General features: G+C 46.4%; 7 protein-coding genes across 7 annotated transcripts; 4 read left to right on the forward strand and 3 right to left on the reverse strand.

Moving 5' to 3' along the window:
* Positions 1-79: 79 nt before the first annotated feature.
* Positions 80-873, forward strand: SERLADRAFT_455843 (uncharacterized protein; the record flags this gene model as incomplete). Its single annotated transcript, XM_007312959.1, has 5 exons — positions 80-212; positions 267-433; positions 484-574; positions 646-699; positions 757-873. The coding sequence occupies 5 exons, from the start codon at positions 180-182 to the stop codon at positions 778-780; spliced, it is 369 nt and encodes a 122-aa protein (XP_007313021.1).
* Positions 874-1,073: 200 nt separating this feature from the next.
* Positions 1,074-7,173, reverse strand: SERLADRAFT_444714 (uncharacterized protein; the record flags this gene model as incomplete). The annotated part of the gene is made up of 26 exons (XM_007312960.1): positions 1,074-1,453; positions 1,508-1,613; positions 1,668-1,824; positions 1,876-2,168; positions 2,223-2,326; positions 2,379-2,393; positions 2,450-2,517; positions 2,571-2,754; positions 2,809-3,486; positions 3,540-3,656; positions 3,713-3,864; positions 3,922-4,067; positions 4,126-4,321; positions 4,378-4,436; positions 4,485-4,525; positions 4,578-4,602; positions 4,659-4,866; positions 4,925-5,043; positions 5,098-5,139; positions 5,196-5,318; positions 5,375-5,870; positions 5,929-6,298; positions 6,351-6,547; positions 6,598-6,700; positions 6,751-6,772; positions 6,835-7,173. The coding sequence occupies 26 exons, from the start codon at positions 7,171-7,173 to the stop codon at positions 1,419-1,421; spliced, it is 4,395 nt and encodes a 1,464-aa protein (XP_007313022.1).
* Positions 7,174-8,183: 1,010 nt separating this feature from the next.
* On the forward strand, positions 8,184-8,378 carry SERLADRAFT_376843 (uncharacterized protein; the record flags this gene model as incomplete). Its single annotated transcript, XM_007312961.1, has 1 exon — positions 8,184-8,378. The coding sequence occupies one exon, from the start codon at positions 8,184-8,186 to the stop codon at positions 8,376-8,378; it is 195 nt and encodes a 64-aa protein (XP_007313023.1).
* A 592-nt stretch (positions 8,379-8,970) lies between these two features.
* SERLADRAFT_444715 (uncharacterized protein) lies at positions 8,971-11,756 on the forward strand (the record flags this gene model as incomplete). The annotated part of the gene is made up of 3 exons (XM_007312962.1): positions 8,971-9,225; positions 9,281-9,514; positions 9,570-11,756. 3 exons carry the CDS (start codon positions 8,971-8,973, stop codon positions 11,517-11,519), a joined length of 2,439 nt encoding a protein of 812 aa, XP_007313024.1.
* A 33-nt stretch (positions 11,757-11,789) lies between these two features.
* On the forward strand, positions 11,790-13,455 carry SERLADRAFT_455850 (uncharacterized protein; the record flags this gene model as incomplete). The annotated part of the gene is made up of 9 exons (XM_007312963.1): positions 11,790-11,974; positions 12,035-12,054; positions 12,117-12,164; positions 12,225-12,300; positions 12,357-12,531; positions 12,583-12,603; positions 12,657-13,086; positions 13,149-13,167; positions 13,220-13,455. The coding sequence occupies 9 exons, from the start codon at positions 11,864-11,866 to the stop codon at positions 13,262-13,264; spliced, it is 945 nt and encodes a 314-aa protein (XP_007313025.1).
* Positions 13,456-13,517: 62 nt separating this feature from the next.
* SERLADRAFT_432797 (uncharacterized protein) lies at positions 13,518-20,390 on the reverse strand (the record flags this gene model as incomplete). Its single annotated transcript, XM_007312964.1, has 29 exons — positions 13,518-13,763; positions 13,819-13,936; positions 13,990-14,114; positions 14,167-14,450; positions 14,504-14,709; positions 14,763-14,893; positions 14,940-15,034; positions 15,085-15,217; positions 15,249-15,351; positions 15,408-15,560; positions 15,613-15,764; positions 15,815-16,045; positions 16,101-16,899; positions 16,951-17,005; positions 17,063-17,313; positions 17,365-17,497; positions 17,554-17,740; positions 17,795-17,917; positions 17,972-18,427; positions 18,479-18,586; positions 18,640-18,750; positions 18,804-18,974; positions 19,030-19,352; positions 19,400-19,550; positions 19,611-19,739; positions 19,791-19,871; positions 19,924-20,070; positions 20,130-20,263; positions 20,312-20,390. 29 exons carry the CDS (start codon positions 20,388-20,390, stop codon positions 13,518-13,520), a joined length of 5,415 nt encoding a protein of 1,804 aa, XP_007313026.1.
* Positions 20,391-20,548: 158 nt separating this feature from the next.
* SERLADRAFT_455857 (uncharacterized protein) lies at positions 20,549-22,206 on the reverse strand (the record flags this gene model as incomplete). Its single annotated transcript, XM_007312965.1, has 4 exons — positions 20,549-21,312; positions 21,365-21,420; positions 21,481-21,637; positions 21,690-22,206. The coding sequence occupies 4 exons, from the start codon at positions 22,162-22,164 to the stop codon at positions 20,663-20,665; spliced, it is 1,338 nt and encodes a 445-aa protein (XP_007313027.1).
* Positions 22,207-22,223: the final 17 nt, after the last annotated feature.

A 22,223-nucleotide genomic window follows, 5' to 3' on the forward strand; every position in this document is an offset into this window, starting at 1 on the left:
GCCTTGCAGGTGCTAATGTTGGTAAACTTTTGGCGCGCGTTCAGCAAGAATATATTTCAAACTCCGGTCTTTCTTACCTGAGCTATGATTGCATTTTCCAATTGAAAGTACTTGAAGCCTCACAGTCAGGAGCTGGTCTCGGGCTTACTGCAAAATTATTCACTTCCAGCCTAAACAAGATGTCTACATTATCGGACGAAACGTTAAGAAAGGTTCATATCAGTCGGTCATTGCGTTGACGAGGCAAGCTCAAATGTACACTTCAGATCCTTGTTCAAATCCAACAAACAGCTGTCCAATCGCAACGAGCACTGAATGCATCACGTCAACAAAGCGCTACGAAAGAACGGGAGCGTAGGATCCTGCAGTTGACGATAGATGAGATTCAACATATGGAGGGCGACGTGAATCTTTACAAAGGAGTTGGCAAAATGTAAGAGTCGCTATCACACTACATCGACTTTGACCTGACCGTTACGGTAGGTTCGTGATGGTACCGAGAAAGACAATGGAGAAGGAACTAAAGGGTCAAGAGAAAGAGTTTACCGACGACATAAACAGTCTGAACAAGAAGGTACGATCAGAGTCCCTATAGGCTTCTTGTGTCAACAATGGTCATGGTCACTAATACCTACCGTCTGATAGTCGAAATATCTTGAAAAGCAATTCAATGACGCACAAGCTCAACTACGTGATATAGTACGTTCTTATCTCCTATTCCATAGCAGAATTGTATTCTTATCTATCCATCGTCAGTTTCATCACAGTTCTAGGTCGTAGATCATGCACGATTTGCTGTAATTCAATGACCCGCCTTCTCGTTTTCTTGTAATATCAATCCCAAGCTGCTAAATTGTGACTTGTATCGTTTATATCGCTGGTCACTGAGAGTGTATAACAGGACCGAGCCGCCATCATGGCTTTTCCGGGCAGTACCCCAACCAAAGACACGACGCGATTTAATCTATATGATTAACTTTCTTGCCCCCTCCTAATTTCTGTGCAACACCTGCAACTTAATCGACATGGCTTGGGTAGAGTTAGCAGTCTACTCATTTACACACTTGACAAGCAAAAAACGACAATCACGCAGTGAATAAACACTAAACATGATTCTGATCAATTTCGCAAGACGTTATAAACATGATACACATAGAAAGCAATATTATATAGTGGTACTACTGATGAGACCATCTAATTAAACCCGTCCTTGAAGAACAGTCTACGTATCGAAACAATGCAGGGAATATCTATAATCCCGAGATAAAATATAGCAGTCGTCACTGAGTCACCCGTTTGCTTGATTAGTCTAGGTCCAATGAATCATGCTGGTCGTCACTTCTAAGTGTAGCTTCGCAAATGACGTTTCTAGTGATATAGAGCAAACTTGTAGGAGGAAGAACCAGATTGTAGACGAATCACCGTTTGGCGTAACGAAGGAAACGAGAGGCAACTGTGATATAGATTAAGTTAATATGTAGCATTGCAGAGCAGTCGGGGCACTTACTGATAGTAACAATGAAGTTGAATATGAAGAAGGCGAAAAGAATGAAAGCGTCTCTCCAACGGTTCGAATAAGAAATATTCAAAGGAAGGAAAAATTGGTCTCCGACCTAGCCAAAACGGTCAACTACTTGCGCAAACCAAAGATGATACGAGCTACTCACAGAATATTCGCAGTAACGACAGCTATCAGTGGCATTTGGATTATCTAGATAACCACCAACCGCAGTGACGAAGTCACTAGCCCAAGCTGAACACGTTTGACCAGGGGGTGGGGTGAATATCGTAAACTCGTCAGCCTGGCACTCAATAACGAGACCACTAAAAATACGATCAGCTACATGGAATATGAAAACCTGAACCCAAACTTACTGAAGCTCTGTAGACACCATTGCGGCCAGGGTGCGCGTATATGGGTCCAACTGATACAACCAGGATCTCCAGAAAGAGTTCAAAGTGGGGTATGGTAACGTGACTCCACAGAAGGTACTCAGTACGACTCCAATGAAAGGAGTGAAGAGAACGGCAATTTGAACGCTTGACGAAATGGAAGCCATCAGTTGTCCCAGTGTGACTCCGAACAACTCCATGAATATGATGACCATAAGTTGGAAGCCAGTGCCGTTCAGACCTGCGGCGCCTTTTCCAAAGCCCATAGGATAAACCTAAAATCCAACGGTGAGTATCAACGGCAATTAAGCAGGTATCGATGTCCATACCATTAAAACCCAGTAAACGATAGCACACAAAACGGAGTATGGAATTTCGCCAATAAGTTGAGCGATGGCGAAAACGTAAGGTGAATAGATTTTACTGGATGCCTCTGTAAACTATCGTAAGCACATACAACTAGGCCGCTTTAGTCTATACCATACCTCGTATGAAAACCCCTAAAATGTGTGTGGTCAGACTCTTGTTCAATCACGAAGAAACGTTATAAACTCACGTCGATTGAAAATGAACAACGGCTCAAGTTGCGTCATGATGATAGCAGGTAAAATGACAACCCAGAAACTACCCGGATGTAAGTCATTTTAACCACGAAAAAAAGAAAAGACGATACATACATTCCGAACACTCGATATTGCAAGTCACGCACACTATTACCGAGTTGCAGGAAGGACAGCGAGATGAACAGCGAGAAGAAGGCATGGACGAATAACCGACTGAACACATAATCAGGCGATCTCCACAGCGCGATATTGTTCCGCTTGACAACCGTCTTGAGCTGGAACAAGAACGACGTAGCATCTGGCGAGCATAATCAGCAGCCGAAGGGGTGAGGTCGATGAGGCTGAAACTTACATGTACTGTGCTTGGTGTTGGGGGGCAAAGGAATCGAGAGCGCATGCTGCTTGATGGTAGTGATCTCGTCACGGACAGTTTTGTACTCCGGAGAGTCCAACCAAATATCGTTCCAATCGCGAGGGCCAACACGAGGAGTAATACCCGCACCGATGGCTTCCAACATGTATTCAGCGGGGTTCACATTGGGTGGACAGTCCGCTCCGTTTCGTGAGAAGTAATCTCTGAGGATATGTGAATCTGCGCCGATGTCACCAAAGTAGACAGTCTCTCCGCCTCTTTCCAACAGTAACAGCCTGTCGAAGCTCTCGAAAAGTAAACTAGACGGCTGGTGGATCGTACACAAGATAGCCTGGCCTTGGTCAGCCAGTTTTCTGAGGAATCGAACCAAGTTCCAGGCGCTCTGAGCATCCAAACCCGAGGTTGGCTCATCCAAGAAGAGAAGTAGTTCCGGTTTGCTGGCCAATTCAACACCGATGGTAAGCCGTTTACGAGCCTCGACGTTGAGACTGAAGACCAAGGCTTCGGATAAATCTTGCAACTCCAGCAGCTCGATCACCTCCTCGACGTAGTTATCCTTTTCTGCCTTGGAAACCTCAGCAGGTTGACGAAGGTAGGCTGAAAAACGCATGGCCTCTCGAACAGTAGCAGTACCCTCATGGACATCCATTTGTTCAGCTGTAATATCCATCGTCAGAGAAAACACCGAACAAGCGGCCATGATAACATACCGTAAGCGGTGCCTCGAGCAAAGTCCGAGTCAATCGGGCGACCTTCCACAAGGATATCGCCAGAGACGACACCAATGTTCTTCCTTTGAGCGAGGACATCCAAACAGGTAGTTTTACCTGATTTCATAAACAAAGTTAGCATCGCGTCCAAGGAACTTTAACCAATTACATACCAGCACCGGAAGCACCCATGAGAGCAGTCAAAGTTCCTGGTTTCACATAGCCACACACGTCATGTAGGAGCCTTCTCGTGCCTCCTGGAACCGGGACGTGATAGTTAAGGCCCTCCCAAGTGAACGTTTTCCTATGAGCATAAGCAGCCGGCCTAAATGCACAAGGTCAATGCTACTTGTTTCAGGATAAAATAATAACCGCTACTTACTTCGAACTCGGAACTTCCATATCCTCTTTAGTTTCGTCTTGCTTGCCCACACGCTTCGATTTCTTCTCGCGAAGAACAGCGTTACGTTCCTTTGTTTCTGCGTTCTCCCTTGCATAGACATTCGCTGAGGTTCCAGGGACAACAGGCTGAAAAGCGAGGCTTAACACAATGCAATCACCACCTCCAACTTGATCAAAACCTCACCTGCAGGTACTCAATCGAGACGAGCTGCGTCACCTGGAAGAAGATGAGCCAGCCAATCAGGACCAACAGATTACGGCGCCAGATATCCTTGACGTCGATACCATATCCAGCATCAAGGTACGAGCTACCGGGGATTTGACTACTTCCACTTGACGAACCGTACAACGTGCACGCTTGATAAGGGCCGACAACGTCACTGAGAAAGTACACGCAATTGAGTGACAAGAACAACCGATGCTGTGATGGACCTACGGGTATTTAGTCATGCCAGGCCCATTGCGAGGGACCACGTAGCTTCCATCACATAGCATCTAAAAATGACTGTGAGCTGGAAACACTACTTCAGTCAAAGAACATACCGAAATCCGCATAAACTCGTTCTCCATGCTCCCTGCCCAAGCTACAGTACCAGGTTATCACCCGAGTTCTATTGGACGATAAGATGCACTCACAGTATGATAAGGGATTAATATAGTACTACAAATATTGGTGATTAATTCATGTAACAATACACTTCATGGAATAACACTCACAATCCAGAAAAGCCATCGTTTCATGTTGAAAGACGGAATCATGTAGCCGGTGTACTGAATGATGTTAGGCATGAAGAACGTCGCCACTCGGAAAGCTGTATCGAAGTTGGCACACAGCAAACCAAACGTCCGGAAGAAGCCTTGCATGGTCAAGAAGGCAACATAATTGAACAAATGGAAAGTCCAGAATCCACCAGCCGTCCGTGACCTTGAGGAAAGATTTACATTAGGAAAATTTCAAGTTTGCCAAAACACGATTCACTCACAGATGAGGCATGAAGTACACAATGATATCAAACAGTAGGACCCTAGTGGCGGAAAACGGAATATCTGCCAGTGTGTTACCTATAGCAGTGGCGGCGGGACGGTATAAACCATATCCAGTCTGATAAAAAAAATTTGATATGAATTTTAAACATTGCACACGGAATCAGCCTACCTGTTTACGGAGGATGGGCCGACCAAACATTTGAGTAGGCAGCTAAAGAAAATACATTAGACGTGCTAGATACCCGAGTGAACAGACATAAAACTTACTTCACTGAAAGCGTCCAAACAGATTGTCAACATACTTGCAAAAATCACACTACCTCGCGTGAAAGCGCCTCCAGCGTCGGGAGGGAGATTGAAGTATGCTCCACCAATAACAAGGGCCAAAATCTGACGCCCAGATGAGCTCGTCGGACACCCTAAAACAACAACCATGAAGAACTTACAGTCGTCATTCCAAAACTCGTGTACAGCTGGAATTTGTCTTGCAAACGCATTTTGAATTGACGGATAGTCAGCGCTCGCACTTGTCCGGTGAATCCCAGTGTATAAGGGCTCTTTTTGGAGACCCCTCGTTTTTTATCGTCCAAGACTGCAGCACGGAAAGCCTCTTGGTCATCCCTCTCAGTTTCCACGTGAATCTTGAACTTTTCTAGCGAACTCGTAAGGTCATTGTAATACGATGACTTGAAGTAAGCGGCTTCGAGCGCTTCGGGAGAAGATGGTGTGTTTTCAACGGAGTGTCCGGGTGCGAATTGACGTTCATTGGGGTCGGTGCAACCAGTGAGGTAGTCAGCGGTGCTTTGCCTAGGGAGAGACTTGTAGCCAATATTTTCAAAATAGGCACGAGCTTCGGTGGGTGCGCCGAAGAAAACTTGACGTCCTTTGTCGATGACCATGACCTTGTCGAATAAATCATAGATACCTTCTCCTGCTTGGTACCTGCCACGCACGCTTTGCTTTAGTACCAAATTATAGCAGCAAAGCAGACTATACCCACAAGCTCACGAAAGTAGTCTGGCCAAGGATATCCGTCATGATCCTTAAACTCTTGGAGAAATCCAGGGCAGTCGAAGCATCCAAACCACGGGTGGAGTTATCCCAGCACTGGACCCGGGCGCGAGTGGCCATCATTTCGGCGATACTGACACGCTTACGCTCTCCACCAGAAACACCGCGAACATATTCATCACCAACCAAGGTCTGAGATGTGTGAGAGATATTCAGCATCTTCAATAACGTTTCTTGAACCAATTCGTCAAATTCTTTCCGTGAGATACCAGGCAAACGTCCATTCGGTCCTGGCGTTTTTGTTGAGAGCGCAAAGCTCAAGGTCTGAGCCACGGTGAGCGTTGCAATGTGGACGTCGTCTACATCGGCAGAGGGTTAGAACTAAGTAAAAATGTAAAAAGTCTAACATGCCTTCTTGATTGTAAACAACCTCTCCTCGATAATATTTGGCCATTTCCTCCGCGCTAATACCAGCATATTGAACGTCGCCTGTAACGCTTGCGTAATCCGACCTTTGATTGGCAATGGTCTTCAAGAAAGTAGTACATCCAGCGCCGGGACAACCAAGTACAAGGCACATCTCGCCTGGTTTCAATACACCAGAAGATCTGATAAATGTGTGAAAAAATATTCAAGTAGTAATAAATAATAGTTGTACTTGTGAAGAATAGTGCGAGTTGGGAGATGCTTGGTCGGGAGAATTGTAAGCAGCGCAGCCCATATCCAAACGAAAGGTGTCATAATAAAGTCGAGGACAGCCCCTGAAATGAACATAAATATGTAGTGATCGAGGGTTGGCACGAAACCCTACCTCCAAAAGTGCCTACATAAAACTAAGTGACAAGTACGGTTTGGTAAGGCAGAATAAAGACAAAACAAAAAGAACAACACATACCTTGCTGTCCGCACCACCAATGACGTTGACCTCCAAATTTTCCCAAGTCACGCCGACGTGTTTGTGTTTTATTCCTGCTCGTTGGTTGGCATCATTCGACGACGAAAGGTACTCTCGCAAATCAAAAGGAGCCCCAGCTTCACCGCCTTTCTCTAGATCCTGTGGGCCATTAACGTCCGCTGTTGACGCAGCAGATCCAGTGCGTGAAAGGGCGTTGGCTGATCTCGCCGTTAGCTGGCGCGATAGCTCGTTGAACGTTGCCTCCGCCTGCTGGATGTCGACAAAGGAGCGATGGTCTTCACCATTGAGCGTGTCTACTTCGCCTGGAGTGCTAACCATTGTGACAACACCTGTAAGGCGTGAGGCGACCAGAGTTAAGGTGGAAGAAACCAGACTGGGTGTACTTATAATTATATTTTCCGCCCATCATGCTTTTTCTATGTGTCAGATCGGTACCGTCGGTCACCCAGACTCAGCAATCCGGCAGCGTTTTTGCCATCTTCGCGGAGATTGACTCCCGACCATCTTACAAAGATTACTATACCAGTACACTTTTCATTGTGCTGTCCCCTTGTTGCTCTGCGTACTTGGACATACACGACGTCCCCTGTCTTTCCAATGCATGTCGCATCCTTTTTTTGGCTTATCTGAGGCCATGAAAACTGCTGGTAGACCCAGAAACATTGACCAGCGTCGTCTCGTGTTTCCCGAGTCCGCCGGGATTCGGGACAATGGCGATATGACGAGTACCCCAAAATCCACGATTATCGGACTAGCTCAGTGACTCAATAAGCGTTCTGCATTTCATAGTATCGTATCAGTCGGATAACTTCCAACGGAAATGCATCCAACATATAAGTACAGTAGGACAAAGGCAGGCATGGCTGGGCCGCTGACAAGTCTCCATTGCTTTATTCATTCCACGAGAATTCGGAGAGAACCCAATCAGGTAAAATAGATCATGACAGTGAATTCTTATCTGTTGTTATGGGCACTAACAAGAAAAACCGAGGTAGTCGTGAATATGAACAAGAGTGAAACCAAGTCATGATTATGGCTTCAATGACTATTGGCGTTCACATTTGCTCCTGTACTGTCAGCGTGTTGATATTGTTTAGTTGAACGGTTGTTCATCGAGTAACTTGTTGTGTTCGAAGCATGGTGGATAAAAAAGGAGTTTATCCCAAAGCAGTTGAGAATCCAAACGACAATCTGTGCTCAGCTGGTCAGTGCTGTAATATTTGCAAAAGGTAGAAATTACATACGTATTATGAGGATCGACGTCGTGACCTCATCCACTGACACAGCTCAAGCATTCGCAGTTAAAAAAATATTGGATGCTTACATGGATGAAAAACAGTGAGCAAACTGTCAAAAGAAGAATATTCGTGCCGCAGACCGCGGCGTGTCTCAGGATAGTGCAGCGTGCTGCATCGTGCACCATATTACGGATATTTAGATTTACCCCTCAGGAGCAAACGTGGCAATATGAAATCTCCATGCTCGAATACTTGAAGGCATCATTACAACACGCACACGCATAATGGTGTCATTAAGGAAAGGTTGAGCGAATGACTAAGATGTGGAATTGTCATGATGACTTACTTGACACCACACTCCGAGCGTTAGACTGAGTGGCGAATGTGCTTGGCGACTATTAGAGTCAGAGTCTACCTGTGTATCTGAACATGGAGATTTTTGCACTGCCTTTGAACCTGTGTATGGATTCAAAGGGGGCACCAAGTCTATATTGATGATAATTTGCTAAGGTTTGCTTAGAGGAGACTCATAATTTGCTAGGCTCGGTTACGATGTTCAGATGCGGATGAAACTAGACTGCTACTAGATCCCTGCAACCCGCGATGATGGATGTGATGGAGACCATAAGTACGAGGAGGACATTGGGTGCGCCAGTGAAGGTAACCCGGGGAGTACCCAAAAGAGGGAATAGCTCCGGGTGATGGGTAGCGTGCGAGACCGGCCGTTGCCCGTGAGCTCGTCAGATCAAAGGACAGCAACGAGGACAACATGCTCTTTTCCTTGCAAGCAACAGTCATCTTGTACACAGGCTCTTGTAAATATTGTACTCCAGCCTTGTAATCAGCCTGCAGCCTTATCCAAACAAATCTTATGGTCATGGCTGCCACGGCTTCATCTCGGGCCAACCGTGACCCTCCACCTTCCGGACGCCAATCCCATTTCGCATCACCACCCCCAAACATTTCCATCGCAAAAGGCGCTACAGCCCGCTCAGCACTCACAAATTCCCGTGTCTCTGCCAATGTAAGCTCTGCCGCTGCACGACGGCCCTCAATCAAGGGTGCCACACAGTCCCATCCTGAAGGGCGAGAACCTCACACGCATAGAGATGACACAGAAGAGCGTGACAGGGTGAGTCGTGGCATGTCTGCGAGACCTTCACTCGTGCTGACTCGGTTTCATCCAGCTGCTGCTCCAAATTCAACAAAAAGACCAAACCATCTCCACCTTGACTCAAACTAATAATAGCCTCTCCTCTGCTCTTAATGAAGCAGATTCACGCCTCAATGATTTCTACGCAGATCAGAGCCGCATGGAGGAGGAAATGTCTGCTCGTATAGAAATCGCAGATAAGCTGCGCGCTCAGGTCAGGGAACTCGAAAAGGAAAAGCGGGACGTCCAGCGCCGGTATAACGAGCAGGTCAGATTTCTAATTATACTCGTCGTTATCACACATCAACTAATGGCCTTGGCAGACGTCGACGTTTGATGCAGAGCGTCAAGCTTTCTACGATAACGAACAGCATCTCAAGTCGCGTATCCAGTCTCTCTCGCAGGTTCGCAGACAACCTGTAGTCGTACGCCCTCCAGAATCCGACACAGGACACGATTCCGACGATTCTGAAATCACAGAAAGCTCCCTCACGCACACGGAACACGAGTCTGACGATTCCGAAACCACAGAAAGCTCTCTCACGCACACGTCCTACCTCTCGGGATATACTACAAACTACGAGGAGAGCGAACCAGCAGAGATGACAGCCCTTAGGCTGGAACTTTCGACACTGTCAACATCATATGCTTCACTCCAGAGTACCCTAATACTTTTGCAGACGCAACTCGTGGATCTTAAGAGGGTCAACAACGAGCTGCAGGAGGAAAACGAGAGCTACATGATCCTTCTAAGAGAGAAGACTTTAAGTGGACAATTCGACCTCCTCAGACAAGTGGGGACGACCAGTACCACAGAGGGCGACGACGACGACCTGTACGACACTACCAGTGGTGGAAGCGGTGGCAGTCTGAAGAGTAGTGGTCGAAGTACACTAGACAGAGTCGACGAGATGTCCGAACATGAACACGACCTCGAATCTGACGAAGAAGATCAACTCGACCTTGAGGAGAGCGAGGCTACACGTCACACAGGCAGACACAGTCATAAACGCAGCTCTGGTCTGTCTTCTCCAGGCGGCCGTGCTCCTCGTGGCGAGTCCCTTGCAGGCCTTCCGATCACTGGTCCAGGCCTCGATCTTGCCGCTGAACTGGGACGAGCAGAGAACAAGGACATCATCGGTGGAACCTCTATCGAAGATTCGGGCGCCTTCCCCTACGGAAAAGGCAAACGAGGAAAGAAGGGCTCGTCGGAGAGTAGGAAAGTCTCTGCAACATCCGAGGGACTGGAAACAGGTGCTCCAGCTAGCGACCTGGACGCCCTACGGAGTGAAGTCAAGTCTCTCAAGGATGCCAATAAGGCTCTATCGCTGTATGCATCGAAGATCATCGACAGGATTATTGCAGAGGAAGGCTTTGAACACGTTCTTTCTATAGATTACGAGAAATCGCCCATCACACCCTCAGCGACAGGCCCCAGATCACCTTTCCCGCCTTCCATCGACACTGCAAAGGCCCGTCGACATTCCGCCTTCTTTCCTCGTTCAACCTCAACTTTCGGGCAGACTGGCGAAAGCAGTCCAAATCCTCTCTCTCCTTCTCAACCTGCCAGCTCGAGCACGAAAGCCCAGCGTCGGTCGCTTTCCTTTGATTGGAAGAACTTTTCGATGTTTGGTGGGGGTGATAAAAAGAACGAGTCCGCAAATCTCCGACCTCTTACCCTCAAGCCTGGAGCTAGTTCTGTCACCGGGGCCCGCAAACTAGAGACATATGAAGATGAAGACGATAGAAGGGAGAGGGAACGATTAAATGCTACTATGAAGCTGATGGGGTTAGAGAAACCTACGGAAACACCTGTCATCATCCGATCTGGACTAAGTAGCCCAGCACCTCCAATGCAGAAAAGCTACTCCTCTCCCGCAAGCCCACCCGCAGTGCCCAGCCGATTCTCGTTCTTCCGTTCGCAGACAAGCCATTCTGAAACATCATCCATTCACTCTGCGCACTCCGCTCCGAACAGCCATCTCGCGCCGTACGGTCTCGGTATTGACGGAAACGAGCGTTCGGAACTCACGCAAGAGGCGTTGGAGCACGTTGAGGCGCAGAATGCCCTTGTTGCATTAGACACGCATGAGAAAGTTCTCAGCGAAGAGATTGCCAAAGGGGCTAGGAGTGGTTTCACTGAGCTATCACCAAGAAGCTTGAACGGGGAGGACCGACGCAGCCGGAGGAGTAAGAGAAGTGGTAACGGGAGTGGGAGCACTGTCTGGAGTGCTGGAATGAGTCGTTCTGGGGACGAACCCGAGGTTGTTTGAATCACTGTTATTGTGTTTTTGGAGGTTTTAAGAGATATACCACCTGGAAATACTGGGGGCTACTATAATGTTGTAATGTGCTGAAATCCGTCGAACAATACCCTGTCCAATACATTCGCAATACTTTACTACTAGCATCTGGAACTGTAGGTCTTGTAAACGACTTGCTTGTAGACTTATTGTAGACTTTATGTTCTTAACTTGACGCCAAACAAGGAAAGCTGACTAACACTCGCACTGATTGGACGGCCAAAATCACACTAGACTCGCACTGGCACGGTTACCACTGGCACTGGCAGCAAACGTATACCTTAGTACTAATCCAACTCTCCTTGTACTTTGACATGAGGGCTCTTTTGGTGTTACCTTTTATTCTGGCCGTTTCTGGGCACGGTGGACATGGAGAATCAGAAGGCAACCCCAAGCTCGCTGGTGGAGAATATGCCCAAAAGCACGTACGTTTGGACAATTCATCCGTTGGATCCCTCTGTTTGCTGAGCAACTTCATATGCTAGATGGCCACAGAACATCACATGTAATGATCATCTCCTTAGCGGCATTCAGCTCACTAACCATGCCAAAAAAAAACAAATACAGTGACTCGTTTGACCTCGGAAGCTTCTTCCAATTGCATGACCTTGACAGGTGTGTTTTACCATTGTTTCGCGCTCTTCAAATGCATTCTAAACAGCCCGAAATGCACAGAAACGGTATTTGGGATCGAGAAGAAATAGAAGCTATATACGGAGTGCATCACGTTTACTCACAGAAGAAGTCAAAGGTGCGTCAAACAACGAGCTTGACTGCTATCCTAGATCCACTCAAACCTGCCCGTAGGACGAGGCTGAACACCAACAGAAGGCGGACCACATCGTAGATACTATTCTGAAACTCATAGACAAGAACAGGGACGGCAAAATTTCTCCAGAGGAGTTTAACGTCGCCGGCCTGAAGGGACTGCCTAACTTTGAGGACCTGGGGGCAGAAGGCCACCACTACGATGTCGAAAGCGGTTAGTCCACTCTACTTTCAATACCAAGTTACACAGCTTATACTTCGATAGAGTTCTTCTTACATCATGAAGGTTGGTAGTTCTTCGCGCCGTTTTCACTTAGCAGATACTTACAACGTCCAAAGAACAATTCCACTCTACGGAAGAGACGCAGACGGATGATTCCTACCACCACGCAGAGGACCTTGAGCACTTCGCGCAGCATGAATCTATCGAACTCCGGGAAGTTGAGAAGGAGGCTAAGTTCCAGGGAATTTCTGTTGAAGAAGCTTTACGTGCCCACGATCCCGCTCCTCCTCCCAATCAAGGTCGTCAACCAACACTCCCTAAGGTAGACAACGCTGAAGGCGAACAGACTAAGGAGGAGCCACCAGTGGATGCAGCAACTCCGGTTGCTGACGTACCCAAACCTAAAATCACTCGCGGGACACCACCTGAAAAGTTGGATCCTAACGTTAGGTACAAGGATATCGATAAGGAAGGCGAAACTCAGGCAGACTGGGGAACTGGAGACGATGGTTACAAACAACCCAAGTCGCCAGTTGAAAAGATGAGGTTTGTTCCTGCAGGTTTTCAACTATTACTGTTATTCTGATTGAATCTTTCGACGTTTTCAGGAAGAATCTACCATACAAGGTTTGTTCACCTATCCATTCTCTTAGATGCAGAAAGGAAAACTGACTTACAGGAACGTATGCAGTACAAATTCCGTCGCAGCTGGGGGGACTTCTGAACGGTCTGTCTATTTTGCTCGTATTTATTTTACGACTTTGTGGTGTCTTTGGAGAGACACATCTACGCTATACCGATTTGGTTCTCAAGGATAACATATGTCTCGTCAGCCAATATACCAGGTCAGAAAATGTATGGATTATGTGTCAGTACGTACGGCGTGACAAGAATGATGCACTAATCTACACGTCCGAGTGAATAAGATATGTGCTGTAAGGACATTCCATCGTTAAGTCGTAAAATAGCCTGATATTTCACCGTCCATCGAACATATCTTCCAGGACACCTCGCTCCACGGCCTCCCAGTCAATGTTTCCACCGCAGGCATAGACGCTCTCATAAGAGGCGATACTAACATGCGAAAAGAAGGGAGTAAGGTCCCGTATGCTATCTATTTGTCGTAAGGAGTTCAATAATGGACGTCGCATGGATCGAGAATCCATATGTGTTGTGTATGCAAAGGATTTGGTACTGTCTTGTGATTTCAACGCCACTCCATCCTATTGCGCCACACTCGTTATAGCACAATGAATAGACTGCGAAATATGTACTAACCTCTGGTATGGGGATACTACCAACGATATCTGCTAGTTGGTCCATCATTGCCTCGGGACGCCAATCATCATGGTGATATACAGCGTCAACAGTGTCCGTGATGAATATCCATTGATGTCTGCAATGGTGTCAGCCAAAATAGTTGATGGTCTCATTTGGATTGATTCTTACATTTGGAATTCCTCTGTCTGGAGGACAAGCAATAAGTCCAAGCATTTAGAAGCGGACAATATCAACTGCAAGTCTTCGGAGCCGTCGGAAGGCGCTGTCGTTATAATTTGCTCGAACACACGATACTAGTCGGCATGTACGTCAATATCACTCCTATCTGTCAATGAGAACACTCACAAGCTCAGTGAGAACAACAGGCCAAAAACTGGTCAAATTATGTGGTGAAAGGCGACAAAGTAGGACACGAATGCAGAGATACACTTCGCTCTGTACCACGGGTGAGTTAACGTTACGAAGAATATCAACTAGTTTCTCCTGCACGTTCGGCAGCTGTGTTAGGAAATGGTTCTTCTCTCCGCTAAATAAGATGAAGGATAGTCGCCGTAGATTCATTGATCGCAGTAACATTTCATATTCTCGATTCGTGAATATATTTGTAGACGGAGCTGTCGCAATTTTCCCTGCAGGAATGCGTATGAAAGTTGTCACCTATGACATAATTTGAACTGCTTACCTAGCAGTTCGGTGAACGCAGTCTTATCCGAGTCGTATAGAGCCTTGATAATGGGCTTCCACTTCAAAGCAGTATCACAGCTGGAGTTGAAGACGCGATTATCGTTCAAGAGCTCGAGAACCGGACCACGCCAGACCTTGAGAGCGGCAGGAATGCGGGACATTTCTCTAATGATATCAGGTATAATATTATCTACATCCATGGGTCTGTTCCATTGTCAAATAAAATCCGTGTGATACGTCACATTGCATGCACTTACTTTGATTTGGCCTTTAGTGAAGGGTTCACAATGTAGTAGATAATATTGTTGCAGACGCTTGCAACTTTGTCGTTATCCATCATAAACTTCCGAAGATTAGGTAGGGCTACGACAGCAACAAATTGACTGATCTACTCAAACAGTTAGTGCGAATGTATGATACAGGCTCGTACGTACCTGTGATGGGAGTTCTGCACCCCAAGAAGGCCGTGGGGACTCTTGTAGAGAGACTGAACTTGCATTTATCTTCTCGTCTATTCGGGGTTCTCCCGCTGGGGTTTGTGAGCAACGTAAAAAAGATAGATGTGAGTAGACGACTTACCAATGCGCGGCACTGGACTGTCTCTACCATTGATGGAAAGAGCATCCTTTGCACTTCGTCGAATCCAGGTTGGTTGGTCAAATGTCCGTCCCACAAACATTATACATGAATCCAGCAGCTTCGTCAGTGTTTCCTAAGATGCAGAGTCAGATACTGTTTCAAACTCGAGTGGAAATTTGTAATTGGCTTGCCTGCAGATCCTTCCTTAGCCGCTTGTCCTCCACTGCTGCCGTTTGAGTGACCTTCTCTGCCAATATGCAAAGGGATCTATAATGGTTAATTGTTCATTTCAATCACATCTCTGAATGAGGGACATAGCTTACTTCATTACCAAAAAATTCTGTACTTTGAATTCGCGAGTAGAACTTGCTAACTCTTTTGTAAGCTGCAAAAACCTTGCCCAAACCTGGATAGCTAGAGGGCCTTCTAGCCGCTGGAAGTATTGTTCGAGAAAAGTGAAAAGGGCCACATCAGAGCTATTGACATCCCGTAAGCAATATATATTCCGTGAAGGGAATAATAACTCACAGGTTGGGATTAATAACCTGCTTTCTAGTTTTATCCAAGGCATTTGGCACGCGACATAGAATGCTGTCACAAATCATGTGGACAGTAACTTGCACATTGGCGATCAGCAGGTCCACTAATTCAAAGACAGAGCTATTGGATGACCCGGAGGCCTGAAAATATCGGATGAGTTGTAGGTTTATACATTAAAAAATATACATACTGCTACTTCGCGATCCCAGCAGTCAATGATGGATTCTAGTACCTCTGCGGAATGAACGCGAAAAAGGTGCTCCAGCACTCTACGACATCGGCCCCGAGTTCGGTTATAGACGAGAGAAAGTGAATCATCTTTGGGAGAGGTCGCTTTAGTTTTTGTCCATGACAAATTTGTCCATATGGAATACAGTATCTTGATCCCTTCGTGAAGAGATTTGTAGCCAGGCGACCGAGCCTATTTTAAAGGCGTATAGGTTAACGTTATCACCAATGGTATACAAGGCACTGACCGTGAATTGTTCGTCCGAAACGGCTGGGACATTTTCAGTTGTGAAGACATTAGAAACATAACCGAGAATGCCACTAGTTTCATTTGTGGGTTTCTCTTGGACAACAACATCGTCTTCTTGCTGAGATGCATCCGGCGTGTATGCAAGGCCAAGGAGAACTAAACGTTCGAGCGCGTTGAGCAACATGATGAATTCTGCATCTGTTACTATGTGTATATCCTCCTCTTTGGCATCTGTGGAAGATACCCGTAGAACATCTGACAGAGCCAGGCGAAGCTGACGACACAGGCAGTCATTCATAGGAGACACTATAGACTGCAGGGCGGGCTGGAATTGGGGAATCGCCATAAGAACAAAATCCAGCCAATGTTGTAGGACTGCTCGATTTTGAGGTATGCCGATCCCATCAATGAGTGTTTGGACTAGTAAGGGATTGACCGCATATGTCTTCCTTCCAAGCTCCTGAGATTCATCTTGCGTGCTATGACCTTCAGAATTGCCATCGCCTTGTTTGGATAGATCCACCCTCGTAACAGGATGGGATAAGAAAATTGTTGTCGAAACAGATATTAGCGAATGCAGTATGTGCAGAAGTTTGTTTTGCAAATCAAGACGGCCCAAATGCACGCTGTAATAGAGTTTGCCGATGATGACAGCTTCCATAATCTCCACTGTGATGTTTTCAATTTCACCGCGAGCTACTATGGCTTGTAACAGGTCGACTGAAGTAGACTGGATGACAGCATTCAGAGACTGCATGATAGGTGCGCGCGACTCTCTTGGTTCCGATTGCAAAAACCTGCATGAATGGAATTATCATAAGAGCTGGCCATTGTACTGGGAGACCAACCTCAATAGAATCTCAACCAAAGCATCAAGATACGTGGCATCTAAGTCGATGCTAGCTTATGGTGGTTTGCTTGTCAGTCTCAGTGATCAACATAGTTGATGAACATATTTACCTGCTTCTAGCCTCTGGAGTAAAGCAGGATGCTGCGAGCGCTTAACAGTAGTACCACGAGCAGCCTTCGCGAAGCCTTGACCTCCGAAGCGGATGATGGAGAGTAAAATCTCGAGGAGATGATTCACGTAGCGTTGGTCGAAGGAACGATCATATACAAAACTTTGTATTTCCCTCCCGTGTACCTTGGCTACCATCGCCGAGCGGCGAATAGTAGGGTCCAAAAGATCGTACATTATTGGGTCCAAAACGCTGTATAACAGTTGATCAGCGACTAAACGAAAAGTGTCTTTGTCAACCTACCGGATATATGACTTTAGACTACACCGCATCCACGTTTCGCCGACGCGACGAAGTATAGGGTCGTCATGTTTCAAAGTATCCAGAACGATCATCAATGGAACTTTGAACTTGAAGCCCGGAAAGAAAGTATCATCTGGATCATTATCATAAGCTACTATATAATTCGACAGGTTGAGATGGAAGACAAACCAGTAAGCCGCCAAAGAACTCCAAATGCTTCATAGGCTTCGTATACATTCCGCGACTCTGGAGAACTCATGCTCTGCGCAATGATCGACTCCACATGTGATTGGGGAGTTGCAGCTTCGAGAGACCAAATCAAGTTCACGGCACGGACATGGTAGATGAACCAGTCCTGATGAAGATAATTGAAGAGCTGGAAAAAGTATGTTTAACTCACTGTTAGTTGATTAGAAGAAACCGTAGATACCTTTTTGACCATTTTTGTTATGATTCGGCGTTCCTCTATATTTACAGTAGGTTGCAACCATTTAAGCTGATGCAGTGCTATAACCACGGAGATGGCACGATCGACTAGTGTAAAGTCTGCAACCTAAACCAAAGTACTGATTAGTTTTACGAGAAGAAGGAACATAGATAATACTACCTCAAGATCAATCGTCTGGAGAATCAAATTAAGCCACTCTGAAGGTTCCCATGAAACTATGGTGACTGGATCTTGGTTTGCACCAAATTGCTCGATCATCCTAAGTAACAATGATAAAGATTGGCACAAGGCCCCTCGTACGAGCAGAAGATTGTCGCGATTTTTCAGAAGGCACTGTGCACAACTCTGACTCAAACCTATTATAGCTTCGAGTACAGGAATTAACGGTGCGCGCGTAGCAACTGTCTCCATCTTCTCGCCTGACGTAATGCCGTAGAAATGACGAGCAAATGATAAAGGGCTTGCAGTGGAAGCAAAGCCTTCAAGCTTTTCATTCAATTCTGTGTGTTGATAGAGTGCTGCAGGAATGAGGTGCCCCAATATTTCTTCTTGTAGAATCAAGCCCTCTCGAACTGAGGTAGAAGCAGCCCTGGAAATGTCACTTCGGACGTGTTGCTTTACGCATGTCACTAACGCTAAACAATAGGATAGTCGAGGCGCACTTACATTCAAAACATCCATCACAGCACCGAATACAACTGGTAAATGTAAACCCTGAATGTCTTCATCGTGCACAGGGAAGGTTCTAAGAATGAAGAGTATCATGTCAATGGCCTAGGGGAAGGTACATCAGTAAGGTTTAAAAACAATAAATGTATGCTATTGACCTCGAAGTGCGTGCCGTCCCCGGTTATGTCTTCCATAGCCGAATTCAGTAGTTGTTTCCAAATAATATCAGGTTCGATAGCCTCATAAAGTGTGCTAGCCGTCATCAGCATCTGCGTAGACATGTGTCAGAGATGTGCCAAAAACGAAATAATGAAATGCAAACATCGTCATAGCTATCGGAACCCGAGTCAATGAGTTTACGTATAGCTTTGAAGATATCATACACGAGAGCCTCAGTGAGGGGAGAACCGATCTCCCATTTGTCCAACAACGAGATGAAGACCTTGAACGGACGCGATTCTGAATAATCTCCTGAAGGTGTGAACATTTCTTCCTGAGGAGTATTATGCATAAGGTAATTCCGGCGGTAGAACAAGACGTTGACATACCCTTAATGTAGATTTTAGAAGATGAAGAGAATGTTCTCGTAGGTACGCAATCTGGGTTGCACTTTTCTCGTCTGGACCTAGTAGCCAAGTGTATAACCGACGGTTCAGAGACAGATCACGTCGAAGGACGACTCCAGTAGCAGCCCGCATTAGAATCACACAATCCTCTGACTGTGCTTGTTTTATAGCTGCACTATCAATACGCATCGACTGTAAAAGTATATCAAGAGCTCCTCGCCGTACGAGTAGATTGTCATCTTCGAGAGCCGCTGCAAATGCTCTGATCATGAGTCCAATATCACGGCCAATAATATGCGTGATATCTGCGGGATGTTGAGTCGAATGCTTGATATAGAACATCAGACCATACCTTCGTCAGAGCTTAAACGAGGCAACCTTCTGGAGAGGAAATTGAGAGCTGTACCACGAGCTGAAGGCATGGTTGACATAACTAGCCATATGTTCTGGAAAAAGAAAGCAGGCGACACAGTTCCGGATAATCGATCCAGCAGACTTAGGACCTGAGCAGCCGTGAGCAACGTTATACACATGAGCTATGTAGCCTCTACATATATTCGTACCTTGTCAAAGAATTCTCCTGTCTCCTCCTCAAGACCTGGAAGAAGGGCAAGAATAAATGCTTTCATCACGGGCCGTAGACCACCTTGCAAAGGCAAGTAGTGAGTATCGTAGATATTGAGAAGTGTGGGCTAATATTGTGTGTCAATACTAATTTAAGTACATGCGCAATTATGTCTCACCTTGACTGATGTTGCAGCATACTCAAAGAACGGAAAAAGCCCCGACGACCAAAGTGGTAAGTCGCGCTTTAATCCTTCTGTCTTTAGAGCAAGAATAAGTATATATTTGACGCCATGACCAATCTGCACGTACCCCAAGGACTGCAAGAATATGTGTATACACATCCAAAGCTCTCTGGTGAACTCCTGTAGGCAATGCAGGATTCAAACACTGAGATAATCGCTTGGCAACGATAAGCTTGTGAGGAATCTCCTTGAATTGCATATAGGACTGAAATGACTATTCATCCCATGAGTGAATATAAATTTTCCTACGAACATACAATCCTTGGGATTTACCTTCAATAACTGCTTCAGAAACGCGATACAATCCGCCCATTCGTGTACATTATCAAACGAATTTAGACATTTCTCGACCTGTTGGCTGTACTTCTTGTACTTTGGATCTGAGGAAATCGCCTGAAGTGCTGCCGCTACTTTCGCTGTGAGCGAGATGTCTTTGAAGCCAACTAACCACTCACCTCTTTCGGTAGCCCGCCCTGCACGCAACGTTTGAGTCTGAGAACTGACATTCGTCCCCGCTGCCTCCGCCTTCTTCATCTCTGAGCTCTTTGAACAGGTGGTCAAAGGACAGTAGTGTAAGGCCAAACGAAATAGCCTGAGTGGCTTAACCTTGCCTGCGTTCTCGTTGTAATTTTGGCTGATGTGACTGTAAGCGCTCAAGCAGTGTCAAGCGTATACGTAGGACCGTATAAGGGAATTTACCACGCAGCCATTCATCAGCAGCTCTATTAACTTGAAAGCGATATTGTACAACGAATGCAAGAAAGATACAAAAAGTAGAATAATCTAATGCAAGGAGTACAAACACTCTAAGAACCTTGTGCAGCTGCGTCAGAGTCAACATCTATATCAGATGTAGGGGCAGCTACTATTGTGCGCATCTTCGTTGGAGCTCGCACACTTGCAGTGCCAGCGTTGGCATGACTGTCGGGGACAATAGAACCTGCGCGCGAAGGACCTACAGACGCTGCTGACAGGGCCTTGGAGACCTTGCTCCTCCCACTTCCTTTTCCTGATGGCGGTGCAGATATGGACATAGCAGACATCTTCGAAATGGATGCCGATGACAATCCCTTATCACCATCCAATTGGGAAGCTTTCAAGACTGCGGTATTGGAGGCCGTGGCGAGTGAAAATTCTGATTCTTTGTCGCCAACCCAAGAGCGTGCAAACCAGCGACCACCAGCTATCCCTCGGATTTCGCGGTTGGCTGTGCGCCAGTGACGCACTTTATTACCACTCCTGTCAAGTGGTACGACTGGTGCAAAGCCTGTACCAATTTTTGGAGGAGGTTGAACTGGGAATGGTTTTGATGGCAGGGGATATATAGGGAGGGGAACAGCCTCGAGGTTTTGCTCTCCAGCAGATGGAGCTGCAGTATTGACTGGTAAAGCGACTTCTGGTTCCGGAGAAGCTTTCTCCTGCGGAACAGGTGATGATGGGGCTGTACCCGTATAAGCTAATATATTTCGTTAGATGATTATAGTTTAAAGTCGAAGAACGCTACTCACTTTCACTCATCGCCGCTACATCTTCAACAGGGAGCGCAGGCGTGGCTTTTGCAACTCTGGTATTTGTGATTAGTATACCTAGTTCATAAAAATAAAAATAACAATAAATGGCTCACTTTGAGGATGCTTTGCCCTTTGACCGCTGAACGGTACCTGGAGTCTTCCGAGGAGCAGCTTTCTTCTTTGCGGGAGCCTTCGAGGCAGGCGGTTCGGAGACGATAATGCTTCCACTCTGAGCATCCCAGTTATCCGCTTCTTCTGCTACGTTAGATTCTGGGGATGCAATCTTAAACCAAGCTTACTATTCGGACAAAATATGGCGCACCCGCTTGCTTATCTCGAACCTTCTTCTCTGGCTCCCCTTTCACATTGCGTGATTTCCTTTTCTGAGCCACCTTTCCTCTAGCTGAAAGTTTAGCTTGAGGCGGTGGTGCGATGGTGACAGCTGAAATAGACGTGGATGGCTGAATGTCGTCGTCGTCGTCGTCAATCAGCTGGTCCTCTTCGTCTTCATCCTCTGCATCATCCTCGCTCCGCCCTGGTGTCGGTCCAGCTGGCTGTTTACGAGAGGACCGGTTCGAGGATATTGATGAACCCTTTTTGTTGTCTTTGACCAGTAGTTTCACGCGAAATTTGGAGGTTCGAATTGGCGGGGGCGTGTTTTCCTCTCGAAGAGTTGAAATTTCAGGAGCATCCATATCTACATCATCGTCCATGTTTGCAGGGTTATTGTTAGATAGCTCTCTGCTGTTTGGGCTGCCTGAGGGTGTGTAGTTGATCCAAGGCGAGACTCGAAACATGTACTCTTGGTCAAGTCTCAGTACAACAGCCTCAGGCTTCTCAGTGATGAATAGACGCC

The sequence above is a fragment of the Serpula lacrymans genome (assembly GCF_000218685.1).
Source record: "Serpula lacrymans var. lacrymans S7.9 unplaced genomic scaffold SERLAscaffold_1, whole genome shotgun sequence".
NCBI lineage: Eukaryota > Fungi > Basidiomycota > Agaricomycetes > Boletales > Serpulaceae > Serpula > Serpula lacrymans.